General features: G+C 48.6%; 1 protein-coding gene across 1 annotated transcript in view; it reads left to right on the forward strand.

Moving 5' to 3' along the window:
• Positions 1 to 15,462, forward strand: part of LOC8039048 (glycine receptor subunit alpha-1) — a 64,995-nt gene that overhangs the window by 15,895 nt on the left and 33,638 nt on the right. Inside the window, exon 2 of the mRNA XM_029970605.3 lies at positions 12,383 to 12,552. Coding sequence (XP_029826465.3) covers positions 12,383 to 12,552 — 170 coding nt within the window. The remainder of the gene's footprint in view (positions 1 to 12,382; positions 12,553 to 15,462) is intronic.

The raw sequence follows: 15,462 nt of genomic DNA on the forward strand, positions 1-15,462 counted from the left end.
ATCGGGCTTCGCAGGTTCGCGTCAGACGCCCCCACGCCTGAGGAGCGGGGAATGACCGCGAGATATGGAAGAATATCTGCATCGTACACCATCTCCAGCACCCACTCCCTTCTGAGGATACCGGTCGCCATAAGCACGACGCCTAGCTTCACCGATGCACAGGCCCCGCCGTGAAAGCCTATCGCCCCTGACCCCTTGTCGGGGAAACTAAGCGCGGCAACCCCTGGAGTTGGTGTTGCCGAAGATAACCGACGCAAACATCCCTCATGAACGTCTGAGGGCCCCTCTCTAACGAAGCCGCACGTAAAAACGACGCTCCTGCGACGGTAAAGAATAATCTAAACGTCGTTATCGACGGCCACGATGCGTCGGCTCTCGTCGACACCGGATCAGACTACTCCGTCCTGAGTGGAAGGCTCTCCCAACGCCTTTGGAAAGTGACGACACCATGGGATGGTCCACAGATACGAACTGCCGGTGGGCGCCTCATCACAACAGTCGAGAGGTGCACCGCTCTGGTCGTGATCCACGGTGAGACATGCTCGGTGAAGTTCGTTGTTCTACGAGACTGCGCAAGTGACCTTATACTCGGCATGTACTTTCCTGCGAATGCTGTTCCGTCATCGACCTGGAAGCCAACCAGCTGACACTACGGAAAGCTGTTATGACGTGCGGGGATCAGGAAACAACGTCAACCGCCTCAGCCCCAGTGCTGTCCGAGCACGTGAACTTGCCACCGCGCTCGAGTGTGCTTGTGCCCGTCGGAACCGAAAGAGCAATCTTCAGAGATGTCCTGCTGGAAGATAATGTTCAAGTGCTCCTAGAGAGAGGGATCGGTGTCGCCAGAGGCGCAATGAAGATGAACGCACCGCTGTCCTTGTAACGAACTTCCGACAAGAGGCGCAGCACCTTACAAAAGGTACCACCGTGGGACACATCTAGGAGCTCCAGGACACAGCCGTAATCGCCGGAATCTCTGAAGGCTCCCCGTCGTCGCAACACGAGACAGCGTCATCCTCAGAGCTCGACATCGACCCAACCCTCCCCCTTCCCCGCAGACCACAGCTGACTGATCTCCTCGTCGAGTTCAATTAGTGCTTCGCCACGTCATCAAAGGTGCGCCAAACCACGGCTGCGAACGATTGAATAGTTACTGATGACAACGCACTTCCTGTGCATCGGCCACCGTACCGAGTTGCCATGAAAGAAAGGAAAATCATCCAGAAGGGCAAGTACAGGAAATGCTTGATGACGACATCGTCCAGCCCTCAAACAGTCCGTGGGCTTCCCCAGTCATCCTGGTGAAGAAGAAAGACGGAACCCTGAGGTTCTGCGTGGACTATCGCCGGCTGAACGCAGTAACAAAAAAGGATATCTCTCCGCTGCCTCGCATTGACGACACCCTGGATCGGCTGCGCCACGCCCGACACTTTTCGTCGATAAACTTGAAGAGCGGGTACTGGCGGTACTGGCAGATTGAGGCCGACGAGCGAGATCGTGAGAAGACGGTTTTCGTCACGCCGGACGGACTGTATCAATTTAAAGTAATGCCGCTCGGACTGCGCACAGCGCCGGCAACCTTCCAGCGCGTTATGGACACCGTCCTTTCCGGCTTAAAATGACCGAGCTGTCTCGTCTTCCTCGACGACGTTGTGGTGTTCGCAAGCGAATTCAACGAGCGACTGAGACGACTGCGATCCGTGCTGCACATTGTTAGGACTGCTTGGCTGACACTCAAGCCTTCCAAGCGACGCTTCGCTTATGGTTAGCTGAGATTCTTGAAACACGTCGTGAGCGCTCAGCATAAAAGCCCTGATCCCAAAACAAGAAGCTGTCCGCAGGTTCCTTGGGCAGTTCGCTTACTACAGACGTTTCGTTCGTGACTTTGCACAGACTTCTCCGCCGCTGACGCATCTGACGAAGGACAACGTGCAGTTCCAGTGGGGAGAGGAGCAAGAACAAGCGTTCAACGAACTCAAGCGACGGCTCCAGTCGCCCCTATCAGTCCGCGGAGACAGAAATCTACACGGACGCCAGCAATATCGGTCTCGGTGCGGTACTCGTTCAGCGACAAGAAGGAGCAGAGGAAGTATTCGCTTACGCAAGCCGGGCGCTGTTCAGGGCAGAACAAAATTATTGAACGACCGACAAGGAATGTCTTGCTGTCGTCTGGGCGATAACCAAGTTCCGTCCGTACTTGTACGGGATCCCGTTCCGCGTGGTCACAGACCACCACGCCCTCTGCTGGCTCGCCAACCATAAGGATTCGTCAGGACGCCACTCCCGCTAAAGCCTTCGACTGCAGGAATTCGACATAACCATTGTGCATATGTGCGGCCGCAAGCATAATGACGCTGACTGTTTCTCTAGGGCTCCAGTCGAACCTGTTATCTCCGGCGCCGACGAGGATGACGACGCCTGTTTTCTTGGCGTAGTTAACGCTACCGACATGAGGGCACTTCAACGCGACGACACTGAACTTCGCTTCGTGGTCGACCACTTCGAAGGTCGAGGAGGCTCTGTCCCATGGGTCTTTTCTCGGGACCTACCGAGCTTTGTCCTGCGGCGAGGCGTGCTCTTCAGAAATACTTTTGGAACCAGCGAAGCTCCCTGGCTACTGGTTGCCATATGCCAGCCTCCGAGAAAATATTTTTTTCGACCCAACGGCCAGACATCTCTGCTACAGCAGGACCCTTGGCTGGATTTGTGACAAGTACTACTGGCCAAAACTCCCGAAGACTGCTCATCTGTACACACGGTCGTGTCACGCGTGCCAACGGCGTAAGAAGCCTCCGACGATACCTGCGGGATTTCTACAACTAATACCGGCCCCAACTACGCCATTCCAATAAATTGGAATGAGTTTGCTTGGGCCCTTCCCGCCATCGTCGTCGGGGAACCGATGGATAATCGTTGCCACGGATTACCTTATCCGGTACACGGAGACGAAAGCCCTTCCGTCGGGAACAGCGGTGGAGGTCGCCAAGTTTTTGGTCGAGTCTCTTCTCCTACGACATGGCGCCCCCGAAGTCTTGAAAACCGACCGAGGGTCCTCGTTCTTGGCCCAGCTCACGCAAGAGATTCTTCGGCTCAGCCACTCCAGCCATCGTAGGACCGCCGCGTACCATCCGCAGACCAACGGGCTAACGGAGGGGCTCAACAAGACGATCGTGGACACAATCTCCATGTACGTCGACGTAGAGCACAAGACGTGGGACGAGGTGTTGCGTACGTTACGTTTGCGTACAGCACAGCGGTTTAAGAAACCACGGGATTGACGCCGTTCCAACCGGTACATGGCCGGACGGTTACCACGATGCTCGACGCCTTGCTGCCTCACGTGCCAACCGACGATGGCAACGACGACGCTCAACTTATCTCTCAACGCGCGGAGGAAGCTCGTCAACTGGCAAGAATCAAGATTCAAGAACAACAGCGAGTCGACGCACGCCGGTATAACCTTCGTCGCCAGGACTTCCACTTTCAACCCGGAGACCGGCTATAAGTGTGGACACCGATACGGCGCCGCGGTCTCAGCGAGAAGTTTCTGAAACGCTATTTGGGACCCTACAAGATCATCCGACGCTTCGGCGATCTGAACTACGAAGTTCTTCCCGACGGGACGCGCCCATCTGCAAGACGCCAGCCACGACCTGAGGTGGTGCACGTCGTCCGGCTCAAGCCGTATTATGAACGATAGAAGTTTGGAATCTCACCAAAAAGTGAACTGTGGACTGTGGACTGTGGCTCGCGAATCTGCGATCCTTTTGCTGTGGATTTGTGTTTTGTTTTTGTGCTGCACCGGGAGGATGCATTTTTTAAAGGGGGGAGTCACGCCGCCCGCGCAGCTGACCTAGTAGGCAGCTCACTCGTGGCCTAACTGTTATTGCGCTTGCATTCCACGCAAAAAGCCAAGATTCGATGCCTGGTCGCGGGTGCGCATTTGTCTTGACCCTGTAATGTAATGTACTGGTAAATTATGGAAACGTGTTGTTGCTTCGAGGTTACAATATTCTACGCGCCGAACGTTCTATAGGCGAATGTTCCACAAACCCACGCCGGTACGAAAGGTGCTCCGTGCGGCGAGCCGGGGTCAGTCTCGCCCAGCATTCGATCCTGCTGTTTCGACGCCTGCGACGCTAACTTTTTTCTATTTTGTTTTGGTCACAAGTTCGCCCCATTAAACGTCTAGTTTCTTCAGTTATCGCCTCATTAATTATTATTCGTGACAATATCACAACCGAAGTCGAGTGTCGCTGTCGTCACGGCGTCCTTACTTCTGGATGCTGAAGTTTCCGTGCACTGCCACACTGGAGAGCGACCTGCAGCAGAACAGGCGTCTGCCACATACACCACAACTATTGGGACGCCGCCAGGATCGCGACTGGCAACAGCATGACACTCCTATGACGTCATCAGGCGGAAATAGAGGGACCACTTTTTTGGACGCGGTAAACACACCAGGCGGAGGCGCGTTCAAGGCGCCATACTATTAGTATCGGTTTTTAAGTACGGAATAAAGCCACTTTTTCAAAGGAGGATCTATGGCAGTTTCCCACACACCAAAAAAAGGGTATTTTCTTACACCCCTGGTCACATACACGACACAACAAAATTTCAGTTGGACGTACAGCGCACTGACGTTGGAGCGGCGCTACCAAATTTCACGAGCGACTTGATAGCCGAGTGTTACAACTTATTACTTGTACAACCTCTGTGTAAAAGTGGGGCCGTCAGTTTGACGACAGCGCGCTCTACGTTAAACTGAAGTTTTGGGGTGTCGTATATGTGACAAGAGATGCGATGGCTGCACCTCATTTTTCTCAGAGTGCAACTGAGTTGTTAAGTAACGTTGATTGAAGGTATTTAGGAGCTAGCTGAATTTGTAGGCTTTGAAGCCACCTACCGGTAAGGACTTACGCACAGCACCTCTTCCTCTTCCTCCTCTAAAAGAACAAAAACAACAACGATTTCTTATAAACAAGCCTTTAGTTATTGCAAGTCAGAAGTATTTCTATCAGCGCACTGAAGTTATTTCGTATGAGTACATTGACACAGAGTTTCAACCACGCGGGTCAGAATAGTTGTTCAAGGTGTTTCAGGCAGTACTGGAAAAAGGGGTATCGTGGTCGCGCTTCCCCGCTGCTAGGAAAAAGTCGTATTCTTCGCCCAGAATTTGCGAAGAATGTGCCAAGATGTTATGAATAAAGGGGGACAGACTGACCTTTTTTGTCGTTTTTTTCCTAAAGCGTTTCTTTGTGTCTCACACCCAAAACAGCTTTATTCGCTAAGACACTTGCTCTGAAACGATAAGATTTTGCGTTGGTTGGACTGTTACTTATCTCAACGCCAACAATTTGTTCCCATAGATAATGTTTCATTCCCCACAGTTCCAATTTTATCAGGGGTGCCGCAAGGCTCTGTACACGGCCCGTTGCTATTTTTTGTATTTGATTAATGACTTGGTAGCTAGTCTGCCAATTCAGCGCCGAGTTTTCGCTAATGATTCTGTCCTGTCTTCAGTGTTAGGTCATGTTCAATACCAAGAAGTACTCAACAACTTTGTTTCTTCTATTTACAACTGGTATTGTAATTCGCACATGGCAGTGAACTGTAAAAAGTGCGTGTAGTGTGTTTTACATTAAGCAGTAAAAAGAAATAAGCTTTTTTCATACTGCGTGAAGGGTGTTCCGTTAGAAGCTGTTAGAGGATATAGGTACCTTGGTGTTGTCATTGCGTCATATATCACGTGGAACGTTCACGTAAGTTACATAGCTTCTAGAACGTCACAGAAGCTTCGTTTAAAAAATGAACCTAGTGTACACCTAATGCAAAGTTAACGGAATACGTAACTATAATTAGGCCAATATTAGAATATGCGGAGTTGCTATGGGACTCCTACACAGCAAAAAACATAAAGCAGCTAGAACGAATCCAGAAAACCAAAAACACTGCGTTTTGTTTATAGCCGATACTACAAGCTGACTTGCCTCTCTCTACTGTATAAGCTGTCAAACATTCATGAACTCAAAACACGCAGGAAAATGAGTCGCCTTAAGTTTCTTTACAACACAGTCAATGACAATGTTAAACTTGGATTAAAAAAATACGTATTACAACGGTTAAAGCAGCTGAACTACGAAAATAGGGAGAAAGGAGTAAAGACAAGCGATCGCTGAACTACCAACTATTTAATAATGATTCTTCGTTTTCCTCTCTTTGTCTACTGACGTTGTGGCTACCTTCTCGGAACTTATTCCATCATTTAATGTTGTTGCTCCTCTATTAATGTCTTCATATTCTTCCTACTTGATCTTTCTGTGCCATCTCGGATACTGGTTTTCCGAAAGAATATTTTTTCGCTTTTCTGTAGGGCAATAGATGGTGAACTAACGCAGTTTTCTTTCGTATATTCTATGGCCAAGGCCTCAAGTATTTCGTGGGCGAGCTGGTCTTTGTGGTGAGCTAAGATGGTTTCCATTTCGAGCTTGGCCTCGCACGTGCATGCTCGACAATGAGCAGCTAAATGCCCCGGCCCTGTTAGGGCTCTTATGTTTGCTTCATGCTCACGTGCTCGAACGTTCACGCACCTTGCCGTTTGTCCAATATACACACGCCCGCATGACAGTGGTATGTTGTAAACTACGCCCTTTTTGCATTGGACGTACTTATTGTTATATTTGTGGTTGCAAGTGCCGGTGTTTTTGGCCTCCGATAGATTAACCTTCCGGCACCCCTTGTTGGGTGCCGAGCACACTACTTTGACGCCCTGCCTTGTGGCGATCTTTTTCAGCCTATGGGCGACACCATGAATATATGGAACCACCGCGAAAGGTGATCTAGGAACCTTCTTTCGTGTGTTGCAGTCATTCTTTCGGCTGGATTTCTTGATGGTTTGGCAGAGTTTTTCACAGATGGAGGCTAAGAAGGGTCTTGGATATCCGGCCTCATAGAGTCTGGAGATTTCGGTCTCGAAGCTTCGTCCCATCTGATGTGAACATGTTTTTCTGAGGCTGGCTGTGAGAGCTGTAGTGGCGACCCCTTGCTTTACATTTTTCGAATGTTCGGAGTCAAAGGGAAGAAACCCTTTCCCCGATCGCGTTTCGTATCTCCAACAAACGTGTTCATTTTGGAAGTCTAAGGCCAAATCCAGAAACCTGATAGACTTATCAGCGGGAAGCTCGTATGTAAAGGTGAGGACCATGCAATTTGTTTGAAAATCCCGCAGAGTGGTGTTAAGGCATCCGTCTGATGTTTCATCAACTTCGGTGGTACATAAAATATGAAAGTCATCAACATACCGAAAAATAACTGCGACTCGTGGATCTTTCAAAGGTTGTTGTATAGCAACCACACGCGCGCCTAAAAAGACGTCGCACAAATACGGTGCCACTTTTAACCCGATACACAATCAACGCTTCTGGACAAAGTGCTGATCTTGGTATGTCACTACCGTTGCGGAGAGGTGAACCCTTAAAACACTTAAGAAGGCATCTACGCTAACACCTGCTCTATGGTAGAGCAGGTGTTCGCGTTGTAATATGTACCACCAACTAGCTCAGCTTCTACCCCCTGTTAGTTATCTTTCTAGTTATCTGAGCACGCCTATTCTTAATTTCAACCATCTGAAACCGGAGGTGCTATGCCTCTGTATTGCAACTTCCATCTGCCAAGCAAGACTGCTCTCTCGGAGCATACAAAAGAAGATCCTCCTGGTTGAAGTGCAATCCTTCTTTGGAGCGGTAAAGCGATCCCAGGGGCACGCTCAACGAGTGTCCAAGATCCTCAGGTCCAAAAAATGCCGGCAAGTCCGCCTCCTCACCGAGGTTCTGCGAGCTAGGTGTCCTACCTAACACTGGTTTTCCAACCACATCGCAATGACAAGGTATACGATGGAGAACCTATGGATTCAAAGTTTCCTCCCGATTTGGCGTCACCTCTTGGCAGCACATCGACTAGCCAAGGAACTTGAAAAGAAGCATCCGATCCACGTGATCGGCAATGTAGACATTTCCACAACAGCAAGACAGGTGCTGGGAAAAGGGCCTAAGTTCGCCATAGCTCCCAAGCTCGAGAGGGTGGACAGGTGGACAACGTTGCTCTTGTAAGGAAGATAGCCGCCAAGGCCCCCCAAGAGAAAGGCCCTCAAATCATAGATGAGGGCATCCAAGCCTTTAAAACCTCAAACACGAAGGCAAGGCAAAGGTGAGCTTCAGATCTAGCATTCAAGAGTTACGAAGGAAAGACCTTAAACTTTGCGTCTCGGACAAAGAAGGAGGTTTTGTGTTTCTGAATTCAAACATCTATGAGGAAAAGGCCCAACAAGCGATCAATAAGAAGTTCATAAAAGTAGACAATAAACGGGCAAAAGCAGCAAAAAGAACCATCATTGACCTGTTCGACCAAAAATCAAGCCAGCCTTTGCACCAAGATCAAAGGAGCGACAAATGGCCAGCTTTCGGTGTTTTTCTCCGCCAAAACTCACAAAGAGGGCATTCCTTTTCGGGCCATGGTCTCCGAGAGGATAACGTGGCAAGCATGTGTTTCAAGGTTTTTGGCACAGCATCTCTCAAAAATACACATTGAGGATTCATTCCGGATTCCGAACTAAGAGCAAGTAATAACTTATCTTGAAGAAAAAGGAAATAGTATAGTCTCGGGGTTTTCCTTGGACGTACAGGACATGTACTACTCCATTCCTCAAGCAAGGCTGTTGCACGTTCTCAGAAATACCATTGAAAATCAAGGCCTTGCGAAGTTCCAAAATGAAGCAGGTGTTAGCGTAGATACCTTCTTGGAGGTTTTAAGGGTTTACCTCTCCGCAACGGTAGTGACGTTCAAAGATCAGCACTTTGTCCAGAAGAATGGAGTGTGTATCGGGTCAAAAGTGGCACCATATTTGTCCGACGTCTTTTTAGGCGCGTGTGGGGTTGCTATATTGCAGTTATTTTTCGGTATGTTGGTGACTTTCTTATTTTATGTACCACCGAAGTTGATGAAATATCAGACGGATGCCTTAACACCACTCTGGGATTTTCAAACAAATTGCATGGGCCTCACCTTTACATACGAGCTTCCCGCTGATAAGTCTATCAGGTTTCTGGATTTGGCCTTAGACTTCCAAAATGAACACGTTTGTTGGAGATACGAAACGCGATCGGGGAAAGGGTTCCTTCCCTTTGACTCCGAACATTCGAAAAATGTAAAGCAAGGGGTCGCCACCACAGCTCTCACAGCTAGCCTCAGAAAAACATGTTCACATCAGATGGGACGAAGCTTCGAGACCCAAATCTCCAGACTCCATGAGGCCGGATATCCGAGACCCTTCTTAGCCTCAATCTGTAAAAAACTCTGCCGAAACGTCAAGAAATCCAGCCGGAAGAATGACTCTAACACACGAAAGAAGGTTCCTAGATCACCTTTCGCGGTGGTTCCGTATATTCATTGTGTCACCCATAGGTTGAAAAAGATCGCCACAAGGCAGGGCGTCAAATTAGTGTGCTCGACACCCAACAAGGGGTGCCGGAAGGTTAATCTAGTGGAGGTCAACAACACTGGCACTTGCAACACCAAACATAAGAATAAGTACGTCCGATGAGAAAAGGGCATAGTTTACAACATACCACTGTCATGTGGGCGTGTGTATATTGGACAAACGGGAAGGTGCGTGAAAGATCGAGCACGTGAGCATGCAGCAAACATAAGAGCCCTAACAGGGCCGGGGCATTTAGCCGCTCATTGTCGAGCATGCACGTGCGAGGCCAAGCTCGAAATGGGAACCATCTTAGCTCACCACAAAGACCAGCTCGCCCGCGAAATACTTGAGGCCTTGGCCATAGAAGATAAAGAAGAAAACTGCGTTAGTTCACCATCTATTGCCCTACAGGGAAGCGAAAAAAGATTCCTTCGGAAAACCAGTATCCGAAATGGCACAGAAAGATCAAGTAGGAAGAAAATGAAGACATTAATAGAGGAGCAACAACATTAAATGATGGAATAAGTTAAGAAAAGGCACCCACAACGCCAATAGACAAAGAGAGGAAAACGAAGGATCATTATTAAATAGTTGGTAGTCCAGCGATCCCTTCTCTTTACTCCTTTCTCCGTATTTTCGTAGTTAAGCTGGTTTAACCGTTGTAATATGTACCACCAACTAGCTCAGCTTCTACCCCCTGAAAAATGCGTGCAATACAATACATCCAGGCAGACACGCCAACAATTATGATGAAACCATTATAGTGCCACAAGCTAGACAATACTCTTTTAAGTATTCTTTCATACCGCGCATTGTTCATGAATGAAATAATTTACCTCTACGCATTATCAATCAGCTCACACCTCTTTGCTTTGTGGCGGCAGTTACTAATCATTTAATGTCATATAGTAATTTAGAATTTCTGTTCTTAAGTGTCTTCTAGTGTTGCTTTAGTTTTTCTTCAATATTAGTATGAGCTTTTCACTTTGCGTAGTCATGTAGCCAAAGCTCATTGATGTTATGTTATTCTTTGTGTGTCTACATTGTACAGCGTACATGCTGTACCGTGTCCACCCTTGCCTTGGACGCCATCTAGGTGTCAGGCAATATTTCCAAAATAGATAAATAAACAAACAAAAATGAAACGAAAGCGATAGCTTCAGCATGGTACGGATTGAAAAGTGCCGTTACGTACCAGAAGATGGAGGTGTGACGTGGTTAATTCTCTTAGCCGCTGTGGTTGGCGTCGTGACGACCACCCCCAGTGCTCAATGATCCGTGAGGTAAGTCTTAAGCGCGGTGGAAGTTTCTAAAACCATCCAACATTACGCGTAGGAAGATACTGCTAAAGTGGGATATGGCATAACGCGAGTAATATTTGAAAACAAGTCTTTCAAGCAGACGACACGGAAGAGTCTCCCTTCGTCGCGTCGTTACTGACGGGATGCCGGGGCTCGATCCCACTATTCTCCCTCCACGCTGCGCGGACGACGGGAAAACCCGACTTCCCTGGCCTTGCACCAAGACCTGAGAGAAGCGTTCTCCCTTAGCGGCGCGAAGGCAGCCCACGAGGTCACAACCTCTGCAGAGTGTCGCCCGTGAAAGCCCTCGCTTAAACAAAATCCGCAAGGTTATAAGCCAGAGCAATAGCCGCAAGGTATGCCTCTGTCTAGCCCGACAGCGGGCAGGCTTCCAAAGCTCTCAGTGACCGTCAAGCAAAACCGAGTTACTGCAACATTGCTAAATATGTGCCTTTGCGTAATCGTTGGACGTGTTCGAGGTTGGTCAGTGTCGGTGATCGCTGTTTTGTCGCTTAAGCTTTACAGCTCGATATTTTACCTCTTTGGGTTCCGCGTGCCTGTCGGTAATGCTGGGTTGCCTTTTCTTCTCCAGGATGTAGTGCTAAAACGTCGTTCTTAAGCTATAAACCTGAAGTAATTACTGTATGCGGTATTTATACACTTAATTTCACTTCAAATCGCCCCGCAGCCGACGCTACGGTCCTATGAAGCTAATCAAGCAACATCAAAAGTGCTTTGCCATGACGCTCATCGTTTTTGTGCGTTCATTATAACTTGTAAGCTTATGCGGAGGGCAAGTTCGTCTGCTTCTTGGACAGCGATTGCGATGACGTCAGAACGCCGAGCACTTAGTGCCCGATTGAAAAAAAGAAATAGTGGGTAGACCTCAAGACATCCAGCATAGAAGTCTGCCCACTATCCTTTTGATCAAAGCCAATCAGAGCTCGCTGTCGTTCTGACGTAACCGCAACCCCATGAACAAGAAGCACACGACTTGCTCCGCATATAACCGACCAAACTAATCACGCACAGTAAATGCGTCCCAATCACAGGACGCATTTAGAAAGACGATGAGCGCTTTGTTAACGCAATCGAGAGCTGCCTGATTGGCTCCACCGAATCCTAGCTACGGCTGCAGTCCGACATAACGAGTAGTGACAGTAGAAAACATTGTTGTACCACTCCTTTAAATAATGCATTTGATACGTTAGACATGTAGAACCATACGACGAAGGGGAGCTTCTGCGCACGCGCAGTGACGACAACAGCGCCACCGCGGCGTCGCTGTGACATCAGCGCCGCGTGTTGGTGTATAGACCAACTCAACTCTCTGACGTCACAGAACTGCAGTGGTGCTGCTGTCGGTACTGGCCATGCGCAGATGGATCGCCTCGCGCGAATCTGGTTTCTTTGCCCGCGCAGTGCCCACACAAGGTGTGGTCCAGACGCGGTCTTGTCTGTAAACAGTGTGTTGGTCGATATGAATTTGAAGATAACGGGTCGCTGGCAATCGTTTCGCTTGCACCGCTGCTGCAGCGCCCCCACCCCGTGGCCCGAGCGGAGGCAGCATGCAGGGCTGCATCCGCGCCTGTCCGGTTAACCGGAGTCCGGTCTGGCGGGGCTGGTGACGTCCCCTCCCCCCGCCCGGGCTGGGAGCCCCGCCCTGCTTCCGCTGCGGCTGGCAACGCTGGCCGTCATCGCCGTCTTTACACTGGCGGCCACGGCGAGCGTAGACGCCGAGCTGGAGCCCTCCTGCCCGGCCTTCCGGGAGCACAGGTGGGGGAGAATTCAGCCGCTTTGCGCAGCACCCCTTGGGGCTGGTTCGCGGATTTCCATTTAGTACCCTAATAACAGTCTAGTTACATGGGAAGACTTAACGATAGCTACGCTTAACCACAGTTACCACGCTATACATGCCTTGCATGTGACGTCATTTGGCACCGTAGCAGCCGCCATTGCTCCATACTTTATTTATTTATTTATTAACATACCTCTAAAGGCTCTAATAGAGCATTACATAGAGGGGGGTTTCATATAGTCGTTTACGTAATCATACAAGATTTCGCAAGGAAAAATAAAAAATAGAAAACATCGTGTCACGCTAAACAGAACCATGAACGAAAGACAATGCATAAAAAAACACACGCGCACTCACATCATTGGAGGCCACCGACGTGCTAGAAACAGCAATAAAGCAATAGACTACCAGCGAGCGAGTAAACACACAGGGCAAGATATAATTCATTCACCCTAAAGATTCAGCAATAACAACATAAATGCATCATGATCAATGACCGTCGCAATTTCACTTGCAACTCATTTCATTAGGCCGCCGTTTTGTACGAACGGGGAATTCCTGAACAGATTAGATATTGCAAATGGAATATCAACTTTGTAACGATGATAATGACAGGGGGAAATGCGAGCCGGCAGGGTATTGTTGTTTTGACGGAAATCCGAGGAGCTTTGATAGAGCTTATGAAAAATGAGATAACCTTGCGAGGTATCTTCGATGGTGGAGAGTCAATAAACCAAGTGAGCTCTTAATTTGAGTGACCCTTATAGGTGAATACGTTTTTAGTTTAAACCTGGGCCCGTTTGCTCGAAGCACTAACCGCGGCTAAAGTTAGCCGCAGTACCTAGGAGAGGGATTTTGAGATCACGTGACTGGCTCGGTAGGGATGCGGGGAAACATGGCAGTGCCCCAGTGAGTGAGCGCCGCTCGCTTTGGAACTAATATGTCGTTGTGGTTGCAATACCGGGCGCGTTAGTCAGCAACGAATGGTGCAGGAGGCTTTCGCTTTGCCTTACCTCATTAAACCGCAAAGCATGGGCATTGACATCGCCGCATTTTTTAGATAGTGTTTCGATTCTGGGCACTCGTAAGCCTAAATGAACGCGATAATTGTCGGCATAGCAACGTCTTTGGAAAGCGGATTGTTGATAGCACACAAAAGCAGACGGCGTCCCAACAGACCTTTTTTCTAAATTATCCAAGCACCGAGGTGCATGCTACGACTGTAGTTGCACGCGTCGCACGTGCTGGCGTCTGCAGTAGTAACCGTTCTGAAGCAAAAAGTATAAAACAAATTTTGCCTCGCACGCGCGTTCGTTAAAGCCTTATTATGATTTTTTACTTCAAATCTTTTATAAGAGGAAGGCCAGCGCGCGTGAACCGTAGAATTACACTTCCAGCGTTCTCCTCGCGATGCTTGGATAATTTAGAAAAAAAGTCTGTCGAGACGCCGTCTGCTTTTGTGTGCTATCAACAATCCGCTTTCCGAAGACGTTGCCATGCCGACAATTATCGTGGTCATTTAGGCTTAGGAATGCGCAGAATCGAAACACTATCTAAAAAATGCGGCGATGTCATTGCCCATGCTTTACGGTTTAATTGAGGTAAGACAAAGCGAAAGCCTCCTGCATTATTCGTTGCATGACTAACGCGCCCAATATTGCAGCTACAACGACATATTAGTTCCAAAGCGAGCGGCGCTCACTCACTGGGGCACCGCCATGTTTCCCCGCATCCCTACCGAGCCAGTCACGTGATCTCAAATTCCCTCTCCTAGGTACTGCGGCTAACTTTAGCCGCGGTTAGCGCTTCGAGCAAACGGGCCCTGGTGGTCCTGTTATGCAGTGATTATAGATTAGTAATTAAATATTTTTGATTCAGGTTCCAAATATAGCTGCATATTTCATCCTTGGCCTGATGAGGGTAGGGTATGCAAGTGCAGTGAAACCCGTTTAGAGCGGACCTACGCACAGCGAATTATTGTCGATATCGAACTCACGGAAAATTTAAATGAAAATGCAACGACATATTGGCGATATCGAACTTTTTTCTCCCAGGAAGGTTTCCAAAAACGCGCTAATAATCGTCTTCTATAGTCGGTTACAAGTCAAGAAGGTAGAAGAAGCTCCTCCCATAAGCGCGATGCGCCCGTTTTAAATCCGTCCCCACTCAAAAAAATAGTTCCCTGGAAACACCCCTCGTTCCGCTTGAATGAATAGATAATGGCTACAGACTGATGCCAACTTGTCCCCGACCCCCACTTTTTAAGAAAGCGACCTTTGTGTTCATCAGAGAGGGAACCGAGCCCCTGCAAGTGGCCTTTGTATTCATCAGAGGGGGAACCTAACCCGCCCCCCCCCCCCCCCCCCCCACCCCCAAGTCGATTTGTTTCCATCGGAGGGGGAAAGTTTTTATCTCTCTCTCACGGCTTCCACAACGCTAAGTCAAAGTCAAAAGATAAAGCAAATATTTACAGGAAGGCAAAACCCTCTCCCGCGTTGGCCACGACGTCACGGAAACGATGGGACGCTATTGGATGCGGAGTTGGCGGAAGGATATATGAATCCTTTTGAGGGGCATTTGCCGCTACCTTCTTGACCTGTAACTTACTATAGCCTGTCCCTTCTCCCCCAAAAAGAGTAGGGAAGAAAGAAAATTTTAAAAGCTCAAGCCGCGAATGAAATTGGGTGGCGATTCAGAAGGGGAGAAAGCTATAAAAAAAAAAAAACACTGCACGCACGCAAAGAAAAAAAGCAAAAACATTTCATCCCAAAGCGGCTGCCCACAAAGAGAAGCGATTCAGAAAATATAAACAGAAAAACAAAACTTTGCGCGCAGGCAAAAAAAAAAAAAAAAAAAAAAAAAAAAGGAAAAAGAAATTTAACACGTTT

Source organism: Ixodes scapularis, unplaced genomic scaffold (assembly GCF_016920785.2).
Source record: "Ixodes scapularis isolate PalLabHiFi unplaced genomic scaffold, ASM1692078v2 PGA_scaffold6__148_contigs__length_123643588, whole genome shotgun sequence".
NCBI lineage: Eukaryota > Metazoa > Arthropoda > Arachnida > Ixodida > Ixodidae > Ixodes > Ixodes scapularis.